This window comes from Balaenoptera physalus (genome assembly GCF_965194825.1).
Source record: "Balaenoptera physalus genome assembly, chromosome: 20".
NCBI classification, from domain to species: Eukaryota; Metazoa; Chordata; class Mammalia; order Artiodactyla; family Balaenopteridae; genus Balaenoptera; species Balaenoptera physalus.
The window spans coordinates 25,037,044-25,059,180 of record NC_138901.1 but is presented as its reverse complement, the minus strand read 5'-3'; the positions used below and the strand labels follow the sequence as shown (position 1 = coordinate 25,059,180).

Below are 22,137 nucleotides of genomic sequence, written 5' to 3'. Positions count from 1 at the left end.
GGAGACCTTGGGGATCACCCATTGGTATGCCGACCACGCTCAAATGCCTTTTCTTTTTTTTTCCTCTTTAACTGTTATATATCAGGGGATGTCCCTACTTTTCATTAGTGTTTCAATAAAAATAAACACTTCCAATACCTGTAAGAGATAGCATAACAATGTTTATTTACCCAGAGAGATTAAAATGTGTAATATGACTATTGGTTCATGTATCAATGTCAATCTATCTATAAATTTCCCAAAAGGCAGTACTTCATTTTACCATTAAACTAGTAAGTGCATTTTAAAGTGCTGTAGGATAACAGGAAATAAAGCACAGATGTTGGAGGACAAATTTGAAACCACACCAGTGGTGTGCTGGAACCAGTTCACAGTGGCTCTATAGAGCCATTCGTTAAAATTTTCAGAAATTTTGAGAGATGGTTGTTAAATGGCCAATTAAAAATGCAACTGTATTAATGTACAACAGCAAAAGTAATAAATACTCAAAATTCATCTCTTCCTAATTATCTTACACTTTACCATTGCCTATGGCTTGAGGTTATACTCGTCTACCGTATCTGTATGGTGGCAGTGCTTGATAATGGTGAGCTGCACACCCCTTCCAACTCTGCACCCAGAAATGTCACCTCAAGGTTTGAAATGGCCATAGTGGGGGTATTTATACCATGGAAACTGGCAAATGCTACCAATCACGGCTGACATTTTGGGGAACTAAATGTTATACCTTTAAGTAGCACGCCACTGAACAAAACCACTGCCCAGAAAAACATTTTAAGGGTCTATAATAAATGTGAAGCCAACTTTTACTTGGAAGATGGATAGGTTAAAGAAGTATAGAAACATGTGTCTGTCTTGAGGAAATCATTCTCAAAACTGTGTAAGGGTTGACGGTGATTGTTTTCTCAATTTGAAGCTATAATTATTCTACAGACATGACTTTCATTGCAAACATCAGTCACTGAAGTGTCTGTAATTTTATGGAACAACCTGTATACCATTACTTCTAAACAAACATAAATGTGTTGATTAAATTGAGACGTTAAGTTCTTAAGAGTGGGTGGGAGAGATTCCCTTCCTCTCTCCCTGCCAAACTTCTGGAAAGAGTGGCTTATACTCAAGCCATGTTTGCTTACCTTCTCGTCAGTCTTGGCTTCTACCTCCACCATTTGACAGAAACTGCTCTAAGGTAACCGCTGACCTCCTTACTGCTAAATTCAATAGCTTTTCAGTCCTCAGTGCTATGACCTCCCGGCTTTGTTTCTGTGGGCCACTCCCGTCTCCTCCATTAGACTGGATTAGTGGAGGGAAAATCCTACCCCTCACCTCAAACCTAGCCTAGCACAGTATTTGCCACTTTCTAGGTGCTCAGGCACTGTTTGCTCAGTCAGTGGCCTGAGTTTTCATCTCTGTGACCTTGAGCAGTCATCTCACTTCTAGGGATGTGTTTTCTCAGACATGAAAAGAAGATGAATTATGTGGGGGCCCCCTTTTTCCCTGCAGTTTGTCAAAAGCTCACCTTTCAGGGTCCTGAGGGGGCTGACGCTCCCCCGTTTCAACCGAGCATTATGAGCAGGGGTGTCCACTGAGGCAAATGCTTAGATTTTCACTTTCTTTATGGTCTGCGGGCCTAAGGCCCAAAGCTATTCCTTTGCCTTCTGCTGCTTCTTGGCTCAGAGCCAGGTTGAGTGACCTCGAGGATGTTACGGTTATCACCTTGGGATGAACGGGAGCTGCACAACACAAGCCGGCAAGCGTACAGAACTCCTGTGAGATCTGTAAGCTACGGGTCCCCGTGCAACATTCCCATACTTGAGTAATGCATATTTTAGCTTCATAATGTTTTTCCCCTGAAGTTGATCCCCTTCAACTCCTTAGTCATTTCTGTTGCTTGTACTGAATTCCCTCAAGTCTAAAATTCTCTTTTCCTAGAGCTGCAGGAATCAGAACCAAACAGTATTCCAGATGCCACTTTCCACTCCAGCATTACAGGATTTACAGAGGGGGAATGATATCTTGCATTATAATAGCTTAGCCACATAAAGATCCCATCAGTCAACAACATTCAAGTTTCCGCTCTCATCTGGAGGTCAAAGCTTCTGGTTCTCCCAGCTCATTATCCCAAATACTGATCATCCTACATTTGCTTCCTTGCTTACTGTCTCCAGGAGGTGTCCACCTATTGGGTCAAAGGCCCCAACGTGGCGAGGTCACTTCTGAAATTAAAAGGGGGCAAACACATCTACCTTGTGCATACACATACATCAAGAGCAGTCCGACAATACTCACCTGAATGCTGAATTAGTCAGCAAGCCATTAGAAATGAATCTAAATGATATAGGGCAGGGTTCAGGGAAAAGTCATGAGAGATAAAGGAAACACACAGGCCCGGGCTGATTAAAAAGATAATTAGTTGTGGAAAATAAGGTTGGGCTCCAGCCAAGAATTTGTCTTTGACAAAGATAAACCAAAGGATCCAATATAGTCATGTTGGGGGGATTTAGTTGCTGTTCTTTTATAGGAGCTGAAGAGCCAGAACAAAGCAACAGTCAGTTTCAAAGTACAGCTCAACTCCTCCCGTCTGTTGTTTTGCTCATAAACATACAGGCGGTTTCCTTTCATCTGCACAGGCTCCCGCAATATGGAGAACGTACAATAGGTTTAAGCCAGAATTATAAATGAATGCGCAGAGTGGTGGTCAAGCCAGGGATCTTTTGGCCAAAGAAAGAATCTTGATGTCTCTGGCTGGAATTTAAAAAAAAAAAAAGAGGAACCTCTTAAAGACCTAAAAGGCCAGCAGACTTACCAGTGATAGAAAAGAGAGGCATCTCTTACCTGAATTGTTAAACCTCATAAAGGTGTTTGAAATGCCTAATAACACAGGTTTAATCTCTACATAAGGAACAAGAAAAATTTTCCGTGAATGGCCAGATAGAGGGGGGCTGACAATAAGGAAGGAGGGAAGTTGGGGAATGATGCCAGATACAGTATTTGGACCCGAAACTGCAACTCCAAAGGTTCTGTGAAACTACTTGCCTGAAATATTGTTTTGATAAATAAGCCATATCCTTGTGGAATTGAAATCTCCAACTGTTCCACTGGCACGGACATCTCTGCAGTGACAGCACATGCCCCAGACTGTGGAGCTAACTTGAATTAAATTTCAGATGTGGGGGAGCTCTGGGAGGGGGTGGTGGCAGTGGGAGGTTTATGAACAGTATGCTGGGGCTCTGATGTTGTCATAACCAGATGGCTTCAACTCTATCATTTAAACAGAAACAAACACGTCCAGAAAGAATATAATAATGACAGGAGAAGCATCAAACAGCTTCACCTGTACCCGAAATCCTAACTGCTTTGTACCCAACAGTAAAGCCCACAGTGGAAATCCCGTAAATTTTGGGAAATCCCAGAAGAGACTTTCATCTTGCCAGAAGCTTGGTGCCAGAACTGCTACCCTTCTGAGGACATGTTCCCTGAACCTACCAGCCCCCAATCCACAGCTTTCTGTGAATGAGGAAGGGCAAATCTGAAGCCTGGTTTGTCCTCCTGGATCCTCTGACAAACAGGCCAGCTGAGGCACCTTTCCAGAGCTTTTGCTCTTGCTATTCCCACAGAAAGAAAGCTTTACCTCAGATTGCATACCTAAACATTTCAGAAATGGAACTTCCTCCAGTTGCTTACATAATCTTTTCAGGGTATCACATTAGAAGAACTCTCGCTCAAGTTGTGTAACCTTAGGCATGTCCCTCGGGGTTCAATTTCTCTCACCTATAAAATGGGAAGATGCTATCTATCTCTCATTTATCCTACCCAACCCATCGAGTTGTTGGGAAGTTCCAATGAGATGTTGTACAGGAAGCTTTGCTGAAACGTGAGCAGCGCTGAGCCAGTGCAGTTACCTGAGAGACACCGTGGGTACAGGAGACCCTGGGTGCGCCCTGGTCCCCAGATCCACGTGCTGATCTGGAAAGTGAGGACTCAGGAGGCACAGGACAGCAGCCAGGACATGGAGAACTGGGCACGTGCTCACATAGGTGACACTTAGGAGGAAACCGAGAAGCGCAAAGGAGTGGTTTCTAATGAGCAAATCCTGCCTTTGATTATACTGATAATAGGTCAAATAATACACTCCTTGGCCCAATGGCCAATGGTTCTCCAGTGTATCCCACTGCCCTGTCCAACACTGCTGCAGGAACGGCAGAGGAGGAGCCCCAGAGCATTCCTGTAAGCTCACCGGCAATCTGGACATTAACTTTTCTGCAAACACATCCAGTCAGTGACAGAACCAGTCAGAGATAAGAATTTCCCTTTATTAAGTCTCCACAGTCATGTCCCCTTGATATTTTTGTATTTACTTAAGGAGAAGGGAGATTGGGAATTCGGTCTTAAAACCTGTAGGGTGCAGGAAAGCCCACTTCCGTTACTCGCCTTGGCAGAAGGAGCCTGATCCCTTGGTAGGATGTGGCCTGTGAGATAAGAAGGACAGGGGACTGGCAGGTGCTGGCAGCTCACAAAGGGAACTTGAGATTAGGGAGACGCAATGAATTCCTACTGCTTAGACTTTTTGAGCATAATCTCTGCAAGCTAGAGAATCAAACTAGGCCTTCAAAATCCCTTAAGGAACTCAGACCCAAAAGACAAGCCAGGTGAGTGAAACAAAAGACCAGAGATACCACACAGTACAAAATAGTAATTATTTATATTTTCAAAAAGAAAAAAATTAACATTTGGAAGTTCTCCCCTGTAGGAAGAGGGGCGAATTGGAAGGAACAGGACTGGCTCCTATGCAGGTGGCAAGTCAGGTATGAACAGCTGAGCAATCTGGGCTGGGAGTTTTTCCACACAGCATTAATAATAAAATTTCCTTTTCTTTTTGCTCTGTTTTTGTTTTGTGTGTGTTTGTTTTTTAGAAAAAGGAACAGGGGAGAAGAAATAAAATCAGAGAAAAATGCCAAAAAACATTTTCCACAATATCTAAAAACAGAGAACCATAGTTTTTGTCAAGACAGTATGAATTCTGGATGAATTATTTTTTCCAGTTTTCAACACCAATAAAGATTTTTTTCCAAAAGCTACCACATCAGAATACTCATCTTCTAGACCAAATCATCTCCCTCCCCTTTCACCTCTGCTTGTTGTTTTTCATAAAAGGGTACCTGGACGTATTGTGTTCTTACAAACAATAAGTGCTAACAACAAGAGAGCTCTTCGGATACTTGCATGGTGGTGCTGAGTTCTCACAAATACCCAAGTTTTAGCACAGCTGGATGGACTAAAACTTCTCTCAACATAAATACTACTGGAATCCCAAAACTGATTTTTGAGAAATTCTGCAAAAATCCTTTCTTCTTTCCTTTTCCCTTCTCTTAAAACTAAATGTCCTTTTTTAATTTTCTTTTTGCTCCAGGCACCTGACGATCTGTTCTGCTCCGTCAGATGCAGACAGGTTTCTCCAAAGTACCACCGCTGGGATGTCCTCAGGGCTAGCGCCTAAACTGAATCCCCACAGTATCAAACTCGGCCAGGCCAAAGAGAACACAGTGACGCAGCAACAGGGTTTTCATTAGGTTGAACAGCCCCGAGTCCCGGGCCCTTCCCTCCCCCCACCCTCATTTCCCCCAAGTTTATTTAGTGCTGTTTTAAAAGTCCGGGGCCACGATGCAGTCTTTTCCCCCCACAACGGAGTAAAAGCTCCACAGATTGCGCTGTCTACCTGGTGGTTTGTGGCAGCAACGGTGGCTGCTGCTTCTGGAAAATAAACGGAGTCTTACAACAGGATCTTAGGACTGCTTCAGGCGCTTGCGTGGGGGTCCCAGAAACGGGCACTGTGCTGAAGCCAGAGAGCGGTACGCCTCAGCCACCAAGTGGGGATGTGACACCACCATTGACTTCCACCCGGAGGTCTCCAAGACATCCGAAGCATGACTAGGAGAAATGTGAGAGATGGGTTACCAGAGGGGTGAATGAAGGATGAATTAAACAGCCACCTAGACAGCCGAATTTCCCAGGGTTTGCTGTTATGGGTGTCAATGCAAGACGTACTCAGACAGAACCCTCAATATGCATGAGAATTTGCTTGTTAGACAATGTGCAGACAGGTGACCAGGTTACGACTGTTGTAACTCTGAAAACTAGGACTCTGAGACACTATGTTCTCAATTACAAAAGATGAAGTGTTCCTCAGGCTCTTCTCTACATCATCAATGCTCTTCATATTTGTTGGTGATGCTGACAAAGAGAAAGAGCAGGAGTTCTCTGGGTCCGACAGCTCTGAGCTCCCATCTGGCTTTGCCATTTACTAGTCCCATAACCACAAAGCAGGTCATAGCCTGGGGCCTAACTGATAATCGAAAAAGAGGGGCTAATACTCACACTTCACTGAATGGTTAACATCTAAAAAGCACCAAGCAAGTGTCCAGCACAGAGTGAGCGCTCAGGACAAGGAACACTTTGCTTCGAAACAATCTTACAGACTTAGAGGACATCATTTCCTGTTTTCAGGGCATTTTCTGTGTTAAATAATGTTTACTCACCTACCCTGCAACCTCTTAGACCTCTCACCCCCCAGAACTGCTGTTTTGAGGGCTTTATTAGTAGACCTGCTTCTCTTCCTGGGGTTTTTTCCAACTTTTGCTCCCCATCAGGCAAAGGAATATAACATGTCCCACTGAGAATTATTTCAGAAAGTAATATGGTCATTTAGGATGAAGGAACAGATCTACTGGAATTTACTCTTCTTTCTCAAAACAGTTATTTTATGACCTCGTCTCCTGATTATGCCTTCTCTTTTCCCCATTCTGCAGTTGACCATTGGACACTCTTACTAACTCATAAAAATCCACTTCTGCTCTCCCAGAGATCTGCATGTCTTTTTTTAAGCCGGTGAGTGTGAAGTAAAGATACTATCGCTTTAGGGGACACAACTTTTTCAGACCAGCAAGTTGTCATTTTCATCAATTCTGATCCTGCAAGGCAGTAATACACTTCACTCACCAATCAGATTATACTGATGAAAGCAAAACCATTTTTCACACTGTCAAGCTGAAGGAAAAGATGGACACTCTCTACCTACTACTAAAAAGCTTAATGAAGCTACTCACCTGTTTCACTCACCAATTCAAAGTCTTCCTTTCTCATTCGTTAACTAACCCAACTACCCTGAAAGAACTTTGAAGATGACAACTCACTAGTTGATGAAATCCACTGCCTGAGTTTTCAACTGATCTGCGCTGTGGAGGTCAGCCAGGATGAGAATTTCTGCGGCGTTCTCCACGGAGAGGTTACTGCAGAGGGCATCCTCACACATGACCTTTAAACGCTCCAAGGCATACTGTAAAACACAAGCGTGGCTGTCGTCAGAGCAGGAATGGCTCTGGGCTGACTGCTACTGAGGTTGTTTTCTCCAGCTGTACCATCACGTAACTGGATACCTTAACAAAACTGCACAGACCATGAAAATGCTGCTACTGCAATTATAAAACATAACCATACTCCGAAGGCCGAAATAAACAGCCAAGATAACTTGCATAGCTGCCATTCAAGTTCTAAAGTCTATTAGAAAAATGGCAATTATGGAATAGACCCATATCTTCAAGTTTTCCCCTACAACGACTACCATTAAAGTGTCTCTTAAACCATCAACACCTACCCTTACAATGAGGCATTTCTCTGCTTCAAGTCAACAGGGACATTAAAGTTTCTGCAATCCTTTTATTTAGAGCCAGACTAGGGTGCAGCACAGTCCTTTCTACTTAAGCATTGTCACCAGCCCAGCAGGATATTCCAACTGTCCCATCAGGCTGTGAAAAGGAGCCCTGTGGTGACTTTCACCAGCATCTCTACCACTCTTTATTCCTGAATGAGGGTCAACCAAAGGCCTCCTTTTCAACAGAAAAGGATAAATGGAGTCCTATCTTACTGGGGTTGAGGTTAAGATTCTTAAGGTAGAAGAACAAAGCAACAGAGACCCTGGATCCAGTTTCAGCCTAAAAACTTCCTATTTTCCAAGTAAAGGGTATAAATAAATGTTTTGGAAATGAAGGCCTAGGTTAATATTGGGCACATCTGATCTACTTGATTTGTTTTGATGCAACTGTACTACTTGCTCTCAAATATATTATGAACTTACTAAGGAACTTCAGGGAAAAGGGGGAGGAAGGGATAAAAGAAGGCCCAAAATAAAATGTCATTAATCAGTTCATAGGAGAATGGTTTGCTCTGAGAGTATCCACAGTCTCCGTATAGGTCCCATCTTGAGGGCCTGAGAACTCAATGACACAATAATACTTCTTCAGGCTGAATCATGATGATCAAACCAAGACAATTTTATTGTTATGAATTCTGGGTGAGGAGGCATATCTGCTGGCACTGTGATCTCCTGCAGCAAAAAGAGAGTTTTATTGGTTTTGGGTGCAGCTTTAATTTCTTACATTTGAGTAACTAGAAAACAGTTTCCATGGAAAACAGGAATGACACTACACAAGAAAGAAATTAGGCTGCCGTTTTCATTTTAAAAGACTGAAAAAGGTTAAGTAAATGTTCAGTCTTCACACAGTGCTGCACAGAATACTCATCTTATCCTTTCTCAATAAAATTCTTTTAAAAGAACTTTTACTGTGAATAGCTCTGATCCCTACTGAATAATTAGACAAAAGTAGCCATTTTCGTCCCTTGGGGACAAAGTTTTTTTTCTTAATTATGCTTCTGAAAAACCTGCCTAATGGCAGAGATTGAAATTTTGTCTCCTAGGCCTGGGTTATATGTTTTGTTTTGTTTTTGGTCTAATTACACATGTCCCCAGGAGACTGGAAAAACTCAGAAGAAGCTGTTTTAGCCTCTTGGGTAAATTCTAGATGTTTAGATCCTTCCATAAAAATTTTCTTATTCTGTTTTCCTGAAGCTCACAAGGAGGTGTAAAGGTAAAAATGTTTTCAAATAAGCTTAGAGCAAGGACTGTCTAATGGGAAATTTTGAATGGAATTTGAAAAACACACCCTTCAGTTACTTCTCATTCATCAATTTAGAGCACTGCTGTGGTTCAACTGCTTTAACTACCACATTGTACTGAAAAACACCAACCTTAGAATGTCAGTTCAGGCTGACCGCCTGCTCTCTGTACTTACAATAGGTTCCCAGTAGGCTCTCTGGCTGAGGGGCAGGAATGAAAACCCAGGGACACAGATGTCTAACCCTCGCTCTGAGAATGTACAACTCTGAGTTTTAGTATTTCTGTCTAAAAATTGGACCTTGTGATGCTACTCATCCTTATGGGAGCTAGAAGATGAGGGGGATAAATGCCTGGTATGTATAAGTACAAGTGACTGCTTCATTGAAAATCAGAGGACGGGGAATTCCCTGGCAGTCCAGTGGTCAGGACTCTGTGCTCTCACTGCCGAGGGCCTGGGTTCGATTCCTGCTTGGGGAACTAAAATCCCACAAGCCGCGTGGTGAGGCCAAAAAAAAAGAAGAAGAAAAAAAAAAAAATCAGAGGGCGGATGAGGCAGAATCATTATAAACTCATGTTTATAAAAAAGCAGCCATTTGGGCTGTGTATTCTACTTCCCCAGAACTCACAGCAAATATTTTCTTTCCGTTTCCACTGAAAGCAAGTTTCCTCTGGTCAGAACTGAGCTAGACTGGAAGGGTATAGGATGTTCACATTGCTTAATTGTACTTAATAAAGTCTTGAAAGGTGATAAGAAAGATAACAGCTATTATTCAATCCTTTTCACTGGTAGCACTGATTGGGTTTACATGCCTCATCCTCTACAAACACTCCAAAAAGATGATCAATAAAGATAAAACCTCCACTGTAAACACACTCTCCTCAGGGGTGCTAAGGGAGAAGGAAGGAGATTACTCCCGTGAGTGAATCCTGAGAAGGCTCTAGTGCTCTCAGGCCAGAGCCAGCTGTGCCCCTCAGGTGGGTGCTGCAGCATCACGGCAGGAAAAGGAGGCACCTCCAGCAGAGAACCATCTTTCTCATGGGGTCTACTGCTGGCCGGGTTTAAGCTCTTTAACACCCTTGCCTCAACTGCCCCCCAATGTAAGAGAAGATTCCACAGGATAAATAGCAATCCTTTTACACACACACCCGCCCCCACCCCCCAGTCACATTTCCTCAGACCACAGGGCCTTGGAGCAACAGGTCACTGCTCTCTCTGGTCTATCTACACAATGAAAGTCAGTTTCCCAAAGTGTGTTTTGGGGAACACTAATCTCCAGAGGTGATCCTTGAGAAAAGTAACTCCAGGGTTAACTAAATTGGAGAAATTTGTCTATTACATTCTCTTTTAGAAAACTAACAGTACACACTGACATACTAAAGGTTCTGAGAAAGGTCCTGCTATAAAAGAGCAACACAAAAAACCCCAATTTGACTTGGTGTTTCATTAACCTTTTCCCCTCAACCCGATTTTGGGAATCACCAGCCTGTTGTTTTAGGTAATAACCATATTTCCTTAAGGCTAAGATCTACATTTTTATTTTCACACTTTAACATTTCTCAAATTAAAATGTGTCTTATAATCAAAGCATACATTTATTGTATTTTTTTCCCAAAGATCTATTCATCATCTTACAATTCTGAATATGGTATATTTCAATAACTTCTAAGGTAAAAGCCGAAAATGCTAATAAGCAGGATACTAGGTAAAAGTTATTCTCTTACTGACAAAGTTTAAATAAAAGTTAATGAACTCAAGAACATTTTTGTAAATTACAAAGCCAAATTATAAATTATAAATCCAAATGTTAGTATTATCTGAATCTTCAAAATCACTGTGGTTAAATTTGAGATTGGCAAGAGAAGAGAGGTAAACATCAACTTATCCTTCTTTTCCATAGTTAGGATGGCCATATAATTTACCCTTCAAAGCAGGATACTTTTGAAAATAAAAAGGGTGCTATCAGTAACTGTGCTGGAACACAAGTGTAAACCAAGACTGTTCTGGCCAAACTAAGATATATGTGGGACTTCCCTGGTGGCCCAGTGGATAAGACTTTGCGCTCCCAATGCAGGGGGCCTGGGTTCAATCCCCGGTCAGGGAACTAGATCCCACACGCACGCTGCAACTATGAGTTCGCATGCCGCAACTAAGAGCTCGCACGCTGCAACTAAGGAGCCCGCCTGCCGCAACTAAGAAGCCCACGTGCTGCAACTAAGGAGCCCGCCTACTGCAACTAAGACTGGTGCAACCAAATAAATAAATAAATATTAAAAAAAAACAAAACTAAGATATATGTTCATCCTGCCCACAAAGCAACATAAACGCCCAGTCATGAAACTCACGAGGTCACCAAAACTCCTAGTCTTATTATTTTCCTGTTCTTATCTCACCTTGTCAGCAGCTGCCAGCAAATCATCAGCCATTTTGTCGAGGTTCGGAGCCTTCCCCGTGTAAATGAAGCACATCATTTCCTTAAAAACTTCAGGCTCCACATCATTGATTTCAACCCGATTCTATGCCAAAGAAACTAAAAATGAGAAACATTCCAACAGAACAAAATCTCTAAACAATTTTCATGATTTTAACCTCTGATGAAGAGAGGAGCTTGTATCATTTTAAATCTAACACGAATGGAAAAGTTCTCTTTGCCCTATTTGATTGTAATAGCCTTTTCTCCCATCATATGTACCACCTTTGTTTTCTTAAATACAATAGTAAGACAACTATATCTTTGATTTTTCACCTTTCTTTTCCTCAGTAGAAACACATGTCTAATACCCTCACCCAAGACTATTTGGATGACCTGCCTGGAATAGTGATTCTGCTTTACCTAGAATGCTTCCAGACTACCTCTCTCTGCTCTCAGAAATTGTCTGTTCAGGAAACTGTACTCCATTTTAATAACATAATAAGACAAAAAAAAACAGGAAAATAAATCTGCTGCCAAATTGGGAAATGATCTGATTCTAGCCACCTAACTAAAAAGACGTATTTGTATCCTATTAACATACCTTTTTGCTTTCCTCCATTTCATGTTCAAACATGGCACTAAAAACTGGAGAACGAGCTATAAAGTGAAAGGAAAACAGAGACAGATATGGTTATCACACCAAAATCTCTTGGTTCTTCTGTTATGAAGAAGAGATCATAGAGATCATTTTCTTTTTTTTCTTTTTTGGCCGCACCACGTGGTTTGTGGGATCTTAGTTCCCCGACCAGGGATTGAACCTGGGCCAATGGCAGTGAAAGCGCCGAGTCCTAACCACTGGACCACCAGGGAACTCCAGAAGAAGAGATCATTTTCTTTCCTGTCCCACTACTACAGAAATGGTCTTTTATATCAAATTATGCCAGAATTATAAAATTACTTTCTTTTTATATTATATAATAAGTGAATAATTATTATATAATACATAGGGAAAAAAGAAATCACTTCTTTCAAAATAATTTATTGGCTCCATTCCAACCATTCATATTTCAAGGAGATTACTCAAATTACCTATGTTAGATGACAATGATATCCTCTGAGTAGATCTTGGAGTTCAAATGGAAGGTCCTTCATGGTCTAAGCAGGGTGTCCTAATACCTGCATTTTTGCCTGGAACAATGATACCTACCTTCCTCCGCTTCCAGGGACCACACAGCAAGGAGGTCAAGAACAGGGCTCAATGGCATCCGTTAGCTAGATGAAGTGTAGGCTTATTTATGGCAGGCTGTCTGTTCCTCCAAGCCATGCATTATCAACAGAGATGATAACGCCCCAAAGAGGTGAAAACAATCTTAGTTGTCACAATCACTTGTGGCCCTTCAGATCTTAACCCAACTAGACAAAATCTTATTCCTTAGTACTTAATGTCTCTTAATTTTTTCCTTAGGGGTGGGAATAATGAAAAAAGATTCAGAAACAGTGTTCTAAGCCATGCCCATTCTAGTCTAATGAACACCATGAAAAATAAGTAAACTTAATTTCAACCATGAAAGTAATAAAATGGCTAAGAACTCAAATTTATCATGTCCAATAAATCAGGGGTTTTGGTGAAAGTTGAGACTACCAACCTCTACCTAAGAGAGGAGGAACAGATGGAATATATAGAAGGAGTTTCAGCTAACAGTCACCTGGAACTTTGACCTAATTTATGTCAGAAAGGACTAATTTTAGATTTGCCATTTTCTAACCATATAATCTTGGGCAAATCACGTAACCCTCTGAACCTCGATATTTTAATCTATTCCAAAAGAATATCAGTTCTCATTGTTCTTATCTCTGAAAGGCTATAGACTATAAGGTACTCTATAAATACATTACAGAAGCTGAAGACTAAAGGGCTGGTGCTTTTAATAAAGAGGGAAGGGTCCAAAGCAGCAATATGCCTAGAGGGATCAGTGGATAGAGAGAAGCTGATGTTATGAGAATAAATAAAATAATCTAGGGAGACTAAGTAGAGTGAAAAGAGAACTAAGGCAGACCCTTAGGGAATAACAATGTTTAAAGGGATGGGTGAAGAAGAGGGAGGCCACACATTAGAAGTAGCCAGAAAGCCAGCCAGAGAAACCAGAATGAAGGAGTCAAATAATATATAAACTAAAGAGTCCCTCAAACTTAGGAACTAGCAGGTCATGTAACTTTGGAAAACCGCTTTTGTGGCATGGAGGCAAACTGAGGATAAGTGGGAGGAAAGAATAGAGAGAATGAATATGTTAACTCAAGAAACTTAGCTCTGGAAAATAGAGAGAATAACTAGAGGGAGAAGCTTGAGCGTGTTTACAGGCTAGGCGTAAACAGGCAATAGGAGAAAGAGATGGCAAAGATACTGGATAACAAGGGTCTAACTGGCAGAGTCAGGCTTCTGAGAAGGCAGCATGAAACAGAACAACAGTAGAAAGTAGTCTGCTTTGGACACGAAGAACACCTCCTCCACTGAGAATGCAGAGAAAATGCAGGTGAGAGGCAAGAGCCGAGGGAGAAGGGCCTTGATTTTCTCTTGGAAGCAGCAGCAAGGTCATCTTTTAGGAGGTGGAGATTAAAGGAGAGTGGTAAAGGTTTGAAGTGTCTATTGAGAAAAAGAAAAGGAGCTGACTATGCATCTGTAGAAAGAGGTCTCGGCAGTGCCGAGCGCCTAGCTGAGCACAGAGGCACGAACACAAGAGTTAATGACTTCCTTTAGCAAGTCTCAGTAACACCTAGTTGAGAAGAGGGAACAGGAAGATGGTTAGACTGAGCCAGACAGAGGTTTTGCCAGGTGTGCACTTTAGAATGACAGGGCTGAGGGTCTTGGTAAGAAATCTGTTGCCTGAAGGTTCATGTGATTTCCTCTTACATCTTTTGGCCTGAATACAAGTTTGTGGCTGAAAGCTATGCTTCCCTGTGAGGTAAGGCCATCAGACTGCCTTAACAGTTCCTGCTGTGTGTCAGTCTTTCTGGTCTTAAAGACCAAGGGCCTATTACTAGAACAAGACCTGATCTTCCACGTCACTGGCAACATTCTCATTCTTCTAGTATGTTTGTATGGAGGAGAGGGCTAAGACCTCCAGGGCTGGGGACTTGGCTATGTGGTGGTTTAGTCCCGAGTCCAGAATCCTCTCCATTACATCCTAAGTCCCTGTCTAGGGGCTGATACCTGCTCTTAACCAGTGTTTTGACATCTAACCTCCAGGTGCAAAGGCATCCAATACACATCATCATCCATTCCTTGAAAATGGTGGCCTAAGTCCACTACAGAGAGTTATGGAGAGCAGCCCTTTTGGTTTTGACAACTAATGTCACCACAATATAAAAATATATTTAGCTGCAGTTTTTTTGTACTAGTTCAAAAAGCTGAAGCTATTCAAAAGGTGATTATGCAGCCTACTGTTTTTCCTTGTTTAATCACAACTAAAGCTCCCCACGAATAAATACTAACCTGCTAAGATAGCTTTGTGAGCCTGGAATTCCTGGCCAGCAACACACAAACAACAGTCTGTGAACCGGGAATTCTCCCACAGTCCTCCTAACTCATCCGCCAACCGGCACTCAGGAACCTTCACCATATTCATGGTGTTCTGGCCAGAAATGTTGACAGAATCTTGCACCACACTCACCTGTGAAAGATAAGAAAACACAGTCCAAAGCTTTTGTTACCAGGAATTTTCTTCCCAGCAGGAGGAGAGATGACTTTTACCTTGTTGTTATAGTACATTTAGAAACTGATGTTAGGCATATTCTCTTGAAACCACCTTCACAAATGAAGTCTTTAACCTCTGGATCAAGTAATTTCCAAACTATCATGATCATACTTATTCTACACCATCTCAGGACAGTAAGGAGAGAGCCCCACAAATCTCCTTCTCTTCCAAACTTCTAATAAGCTCCTCCTTCCCTGCCCTGAAGACCTGGGCAAAACCCCCAGAGGGAAAAAACTGACAGAAACAAATGTTAAACCTCAAGTATTTACCTTATTCTGCCTTAAGCAAAAGGTTAAATGCAAAGAACTCTATAGAAACTGCCATTTAAACTAAACTCTCCAGAGAAAAGAATCTAATAAGCCTAAAAGCACTTCACTTTTTTCAGTTAGTTCTGGAACATAAAAATAAAATGCAGCTTCCATAGGGCCTGGTAAATAATTGGCATTTCCTCACAAATGTTAGTTTAATGAACAGGACTGGGCCTGGAAGATCTTGCGTAGCGATAACTGGGTGGGTATCCCACACCATTTATACCCTTACTCAGTCATTGGTGACAGTGACATACAAGATGACTGGCTCCAGCTGGGCATGCACTTACAGCTTTGGAACAGAATGACGACAACGAGGTTATAGAGGAATCCAACTTGCCACTTGGCTTCAGCAGCAGCATGGTTTAACCAGTTGAATTAACTGTTCAGTCTAGAGAAAAACCCTGGTAACTTGTAGATGGATCAATGAAACTCACGTAAGTTTGTCAGGATACAAAATACAAGGATTTATAAACCATATAACATTATAAAATAAATGTAAATTACCAAACTGAAGATGAGACCCAACAGATCAGTCTTCTGCCTGACAACCCTGGCTATGCTTCCTCTCCTATATCACATTAGGTTAGAAATGTTAAAATGAAAGCAGGATTCACAAACCTTGAGAATCAGCTCCCCACTCTTGCTATTCCTATGAGTTAGATGAGAAAGACTGCTGAGGAACATCCTAAATGACCCAAATTTCTTTTAACCTTCAAGATGCAAGTCATCCCTTCCTTAAATGCAGTCATAAACCCAGAGGCAAAGTTAATGCCCCATCCAAATGACCTGTAGTCCCTTCTGTGTAGGAGTGAGATATTTACTATCAGGTCAAGAAGTTTATTCATTTGTTTAAAACTAGCTGTTACGGTCTTGAGCAATGAAGCAACCAAGCTAATGAACTATGAATGTGCTTAGCATTAGTAGCACATTTATCAGAGCCAGAGTATAACATTATTTTAATAGCCCAGGACCCAACACAAATCACCCCACAGAGATCGTCCCATGTAAGATCTCTAATTTGGTTCAGCAACTTTCTCATATTAACACCCTTACTTCTTTGATATAATATTAACACCAAAAGTAGAAGTAGCCTACTTCCAGTTTTAGTTTCAAAATATTGCTGATTTAAAAACAAACAAACAAAACACCAAGGAAAAGACCAATTAAATCCAACTTCCTCATAGGGAAAGGCAGGAATCTCTTGGGATGGCCAATGAAGGGAATGGAGAATGCTTTTGGCACTGGGTTCCTAAGCTTGAATTAAACCAGGCTGACAGGAGCCCAAAGTCATTAACACTTGATGGCAATTTACTAGACTGGGTAAAATGAACTGGCAAGAGCCAAGCTGATTTTCAAACTATGGTTACCAGTGGACTCTGTGCTGGTTACATGTGCTCTTGGTAATGAGTGCGGCCCAAAGACTGTGACTCCTCTCACTGGGGCAATTCCTCTCTTCAGACACAGACAGGAACACAGCAGGAAGGAGAAAGTACCTGTACTGTCTGAGCCAGACTTGTTCTGCAGATATATGGATGCCTGGAGTCTCCAGAGCTCGGAATGTCTGGCACCTCTTACCAACATTAAATACGCTTAATTAAAAATAAATTTTAAATGGCATACACAAATGAGTCTTCAGAGCCCAAACTTTTAACTTAGAAAGGGATTGTTTTCCTCTGCAAATGATGATGCTAAAATGATACCATTTTGAGAAAAACTAAAGATTTTTTTTTAATGCCTATAAAGTTGACTACGGAGACTCATTCAGAATTGCAGCTGTGAAGATGACGTGACTGTGACATTTATGTCTTAGAAATGACTGCATGAAAATGCCTCAGGAAGGCTCTATAACCCTCTAAATTTCAAGTTGTAAAAGGGCCTCACTTTTAAAGTCAATTCCTTTTCTTAAAAAAGAAAATTTCATAAAAGACATAAAACTTCATAAAAGATTGTTCCATTTCTTGTATACTTTGTCTAAACATAGAATGTCAAGGTAAAACCACTGGAAATATATTTTTAATTTCTGTATAATTAAAACAATCAAGAAAAAATAAACAGACAGCATATAGATTGTTTATAGCAGCAGCACTATTTCTAATCAAAAGACTAACAACAATCTAAATGTCCATCAGGGGACTTCCCCGGTGGTCCAGTGGTTAAGAATCCGCCTTCCAATGCAAGGGACGTGGGTTCGATCCCTGGTCAGGCAGCTAAGATCCCGCATGCCACGGGGCAACTAAGCCCGCGCACCGCAACTACTGATCCTGCATGCTCTGGAGCCCACGTGCTACAACTAGAGAGCCCATGTGCTGCAACTACTGAGCCCGCGTGCCACAACTAGAGAAGCCTGCGCACCGCAACTAAGACCCAAAGCAGCCAAATAAATAAATATTAAAAATAAATAAATAAATGTCCATCAGCAAGAAAATGAATAAACAAACCAATCAACTGTCATGTGAATACACAACAAACTACTGTACAGCACTAAAAATCAAGAATTATGGTTATATTCACAATATAAATAAATTTTAGAAACATAATATGAAAACAGCAAGTCCTAGATGACTACATACATCCTGACACTATTTTCATAAAGCTCAAAAACAAGCGAACCTAAACAATAGATTGTTCAGGCATGCAAATAATAAACAAGGGAATGATAAACAATTCAAAAGCGCTATTTATTATCATCATCTGAGTAGAGAGACAACAGGTCTAAGGGACAGGGGAGAAGCATATATAGGTCAGTTCTAAGTTATTGGTGATGTTGCTGGGTTGGGTGGTAAGTTTACTACATTATCATGTTTATAACCTATAATGATAATACATATTTAATCACCATTTTTGTAGGTCAAGATCAAATATTATTAGCATTTTCATAAGTTCAACTAATATATCCAAATAATTCATTTAAAAAATGATAAAAAGAAAAATTAATAGACCCACATATTTAAAATTTGGCAAAAATACATATTCCCAGGCTTTGAACGGATATTCTATGTTTGACAAGGAAAGATGTTTTAAGAGTTAACTAGTTTCGAGATATTTCATATTTGGTATTTCATATTTCATATGGTATTTAATATTTCAACTTTAATTGCAACATTACAAAGAGGCACTGGAATCTTCTACCTGTCAGAGGCATATACACTGACGGTGGAATACATGTATATTTACTGCTAACAGCTACTTGTTTTCAATATAAATAAATGGAAAGAAGATCAATAGAAGCTGAAACATTTCAAGTAGATTTTCTGTTGTCCAAATTATTACAGAGAAAATTAAAAGTATAAAGCTTTCATGATTCTCTCTTTCATTACCAAAAAAAAACTTGGTAGAGCCCACGTTTCCTTGGGTAAATGGCATTCAGTTTCACTTAGTGTAGCACAGCAGACTAGAGATGGAAAATGGAGAGCTGACATAGCTCTGACACTAATTTGCTGCACAATGTTAGGAAAAATTACCTGACCTCCTTAGGCACTGCTCCTCTCCCCAGTAACATGAAATGAAGAGAAAAGAACTAACCTAGCTCAAAGGATTGTGATAAGAGACAATTAAGGGAATGCGTTAACTAAGCAATATCAACTTGGAAGAATTGCCGTACTTCCTAACAGTCAGACAGAAAGATCACTGAGAATCAAAAGTGAACCCAGTGTGGCACATTACAAACAAGACTACCCAGTCGGCATTTTTCAGAGTTTCATTAATAGTTTTACCACTGAAATACAGCCCAAACACACAAATGCGTGATTCTCAGTCTTTCACCTTCGGATTCCCTCTTGTGGCCTCTGGGAACAGACCAAAAATATCCACAAAACAACTGTACTTATTACTTACATCAGGACAGGACAGAAGTGCCTGGGCCAAACACTGAGTAAGGAATGGAACAGTGGAGTACTCATAACCTAAATTTGTATGTGGACATCAACTTCATAAAGGCCTCTAAATTATAAGAAAATACTAACTAAACCAATAATAAATAAAATATAAATATGAACAAAATAAATTTGTTTATAAATATTCTATTGATAGAGGTAGCAAAGGTCAAAGGGATAGAATTTGCACCAAAGGCTGATCCAGCTCTGAAATGCACTAAGAACTTAGATGAGTTGCAGACATTTTTAAAACCCACACATTCAAAACACACCCCCCACGCAACTGTCTTGCAATGCTGAATGCTACTAAGTCCACAGAGAGCCTTGGAACAGAAACGAGTCTCACTAGGCACGAGCCCAAGAACAAGAAGCAACACTCAGCACCTGTGGCCAACAGAGAAGTGTGAGAGGAACAGATGGCACACCTGGTCTGATGGTAAGAAACCGATGGCATCAGCAGAATCCAACAGACGTTTCCCTGTTCAACATCTCCTCATTTCCAAAGTGTCATCTCACTTCCCTTCTAAGTCAGTAAGGCATTTCTAAACTTAACCACAGGATTTCTCCTAAGAGAATTTCATATGGGGAAGCAAAGAGAGAGTGCACCTCGGACTTAACTACAGGATGAGAGATTGCCAAGTGAGGGCAGGCCAACTGGTTTCCAAATCAAGAATGTCAATACAAGGGCTGGAGCAGATGGAATGGATCTGGTGATGGTATAGAGGGGAAGCATGTAAGAAAAGGCTGGACCCACTGTGGACTTGAAAATGCTACAATAAAGGTTTCGGTGTTGCCTAAAGCACCAGATGCGTTATTTAGAGGCGATTTCTCTTCCTTCAGAGAGCACTTCAAAAATTGGCTTTCGTTTCCAACAGAAATTAGAATTTTCCACTATTTTAATTTTTTTCTGAAATATAGGATCTCTAAGGTGGGTGAGTATTAAATTGATGGTTTGTTTATATAACATCCAACATCACATAAAACCACCTAATTGTTCTCATTTCTCCACTTGGGCAACTGAGTATGATCTATAACTACTTGGATTTATGTAGAATTCAAATTCCAAGTCCATCAGACAAAAAACAACTGCAAAATTTTATGTATTTTTACAGACGCCATCACTCTAGTATTTCCTTCTTTTACTTAGCAATTAAAAAGGAGAAAAGGCAGCTATTATGCAAACTATATTTTATGTATTCAGTGTGATATTTTAATAAACTATAGCTCCCAAATTTCCTAATCACCAGCAACTATTCCATGGAAATATTCAATGAGCTGTGACTTGGAAAAGAAGCTGGCTACTACTGGCCAGGCCTCGTCTACAAAGGGGCAAGATTCCTAAGGGACACCTTTCCTACCATGCAGGCGGTGATATGCTGTGAGCCTATTATTTGACAGAGCGCACTGCTAGCTGGGGAACTTGCCTGCACCTTCCCCATGAAAGCACAGTGGTCCTTTTCATAAACTGATGTTGCTCAGGAAGCAGCTCCTTGACCATACGATGTACAGGGAATGCCAACATCCCAGCTGACTGGAGGTTTTATTCATTTCTTACACTGTGAGCTTATGAGTATCTATAAATGTATTGATAACAGCATGAAATGACCAATTAGTATATACTCATTAAAGAAACCATTTTTCAACTCACGCTCAGTTTGGGAATTTTACTTCAAGCCTTCTCCTATAAACCTGAAAAAGGCTCTTTAGGTCGTTGGGGAGAGAAGGACTCTCCCAACTGACTACAGGTAACTCTCTTAGCTAACTATGAGTTAGAGAGCTTTATATAACCTTCACTCTAGAAAAAATGGTTCTCACCTTCCTATTTCACAATTACCAGCAAGACAAACTGGAGACACTCAACAACTGATAAGAGTCATCTAGTTCGAAAAGCAGAAAAGGAAAGTGCTCTATCAAACACACGTGGACTTCATACTCAAGGAGGAGCCAGAAAGCTCAAGGAACAAATATATTTACATATCTAGTTGCTGGTCATTCTCCTCAGCTTAAAGTTAACAGTCCTTCCAAATGCTTTCTGAAAAAATCCACAGGGAAAAAGCCAGAATTCTGACCCAAGCAGCTAAAAAATCACACATACCAAGATAGTGCACAACCTTTGTTTTTAAGAACAGTAACAAGTGGAAAGCTGAGATGCCCAACAACCTTGAAATCACGGCACAGCTTTTCAGTCAGTCACATAAATCACATTTGTGCAGCACCACTCCACTTGGGGATTTTTCTCACTCACCATCCTTGATACAATACAATTACGTCTACTGATACCCATCAGGTCTGGGAATTGCTACTCTCACAGCAGGGTAAAAGGACTCACCTCACAGAAGAGGGTAAGCTTGTCATCAGGGAGAAGCCCATTGGCCTCATCCAAGAGAAAATCTCTACGGATGAATTTTTTGAATCCCCAGTCTTTGCCTTGCACAAACCTATATGCCCGTTGACTCTCTGGAGTGAAAAAAAAAAAAAGTTATATTTAGGATTACTCAAAAAACTGTATCAAATCCACAATTTGTCAATATATAAAGTTGCCAGATGTGAAAACAAAGAGTCGAACAAAGATAACATTTACCCATAGCTTTGGTTTCTTCTCCCTTGGCATTCAGGATGGAGAATTTGAATTTTGCTCGAACTTCACTCTTTGGACAGCTGACCAGTAACAGGTAAAGTGACAGGTAATCTTTGCTCTCTTCATCTAGCCCTTTTGGGTTTACCCGCAAACACCTACCCAAAACAGAAAAAAAAAATGTCGAAAGCATCCATGTTTGTAGGCTCATGAAAGGACAGGAGGGAACTAGAACATCCGAATCAAGAGGGAGATGTTAAAAAAAC

The 22,137-nt window shown here is 40.9% G+C and overlaps 1 protein-coding gene across 5 annotated transcripts in view; it reads right to left on the bottom strand.

Annotated features, from left to right (window-relative positions):
- Window positions 1-4,683: 4,683 nt before the first annotated feature.
- The window catches only part of SPOP (speckle type BTB/POZ protein), a 67,067-nt gene continuing 49,613 nt past the window's right edge, over window positions 4,684-22,137 (bottom strand). For all 5 annotated transcript variants that reach the window (XM_082442328.1, XM_082442326.1, XM_082442325.1 and 2 more), the window contains 7 exons: window positions 21,878-22,029; window positions 21,626-21,753; window positions 14,852-15,029; window positions 11,963-12,018; window positions 11,342-11,464; window positions 7,191-7,333; window positions 4,684-5,928 (listed from right to left, as the gene is read on the bottom strand). In XM_082442328.1, the coding sequence (XP_082298454.1) occupies window positions 5,784-5,928; window positions 7,191-7,333; window positions 11,342-11,464; window positions 11,963-12,018; window positions 14,852-15,029; window positions 21,626-21,753; window positions 21,878-22,029 (925 nt within the window). In that variant the 3' untranslated portion in view covers window positions 4,684-5,783. The remainder of the gene's footprint in view (window positions 5,929-7,190; window positions 7,334-11,341; window positions 11,465-11,962; window positions 12,019-14,851; window positions 15,030-21,625; window positions 21,754-21,877; window positions 22,030-22,137) is intronic.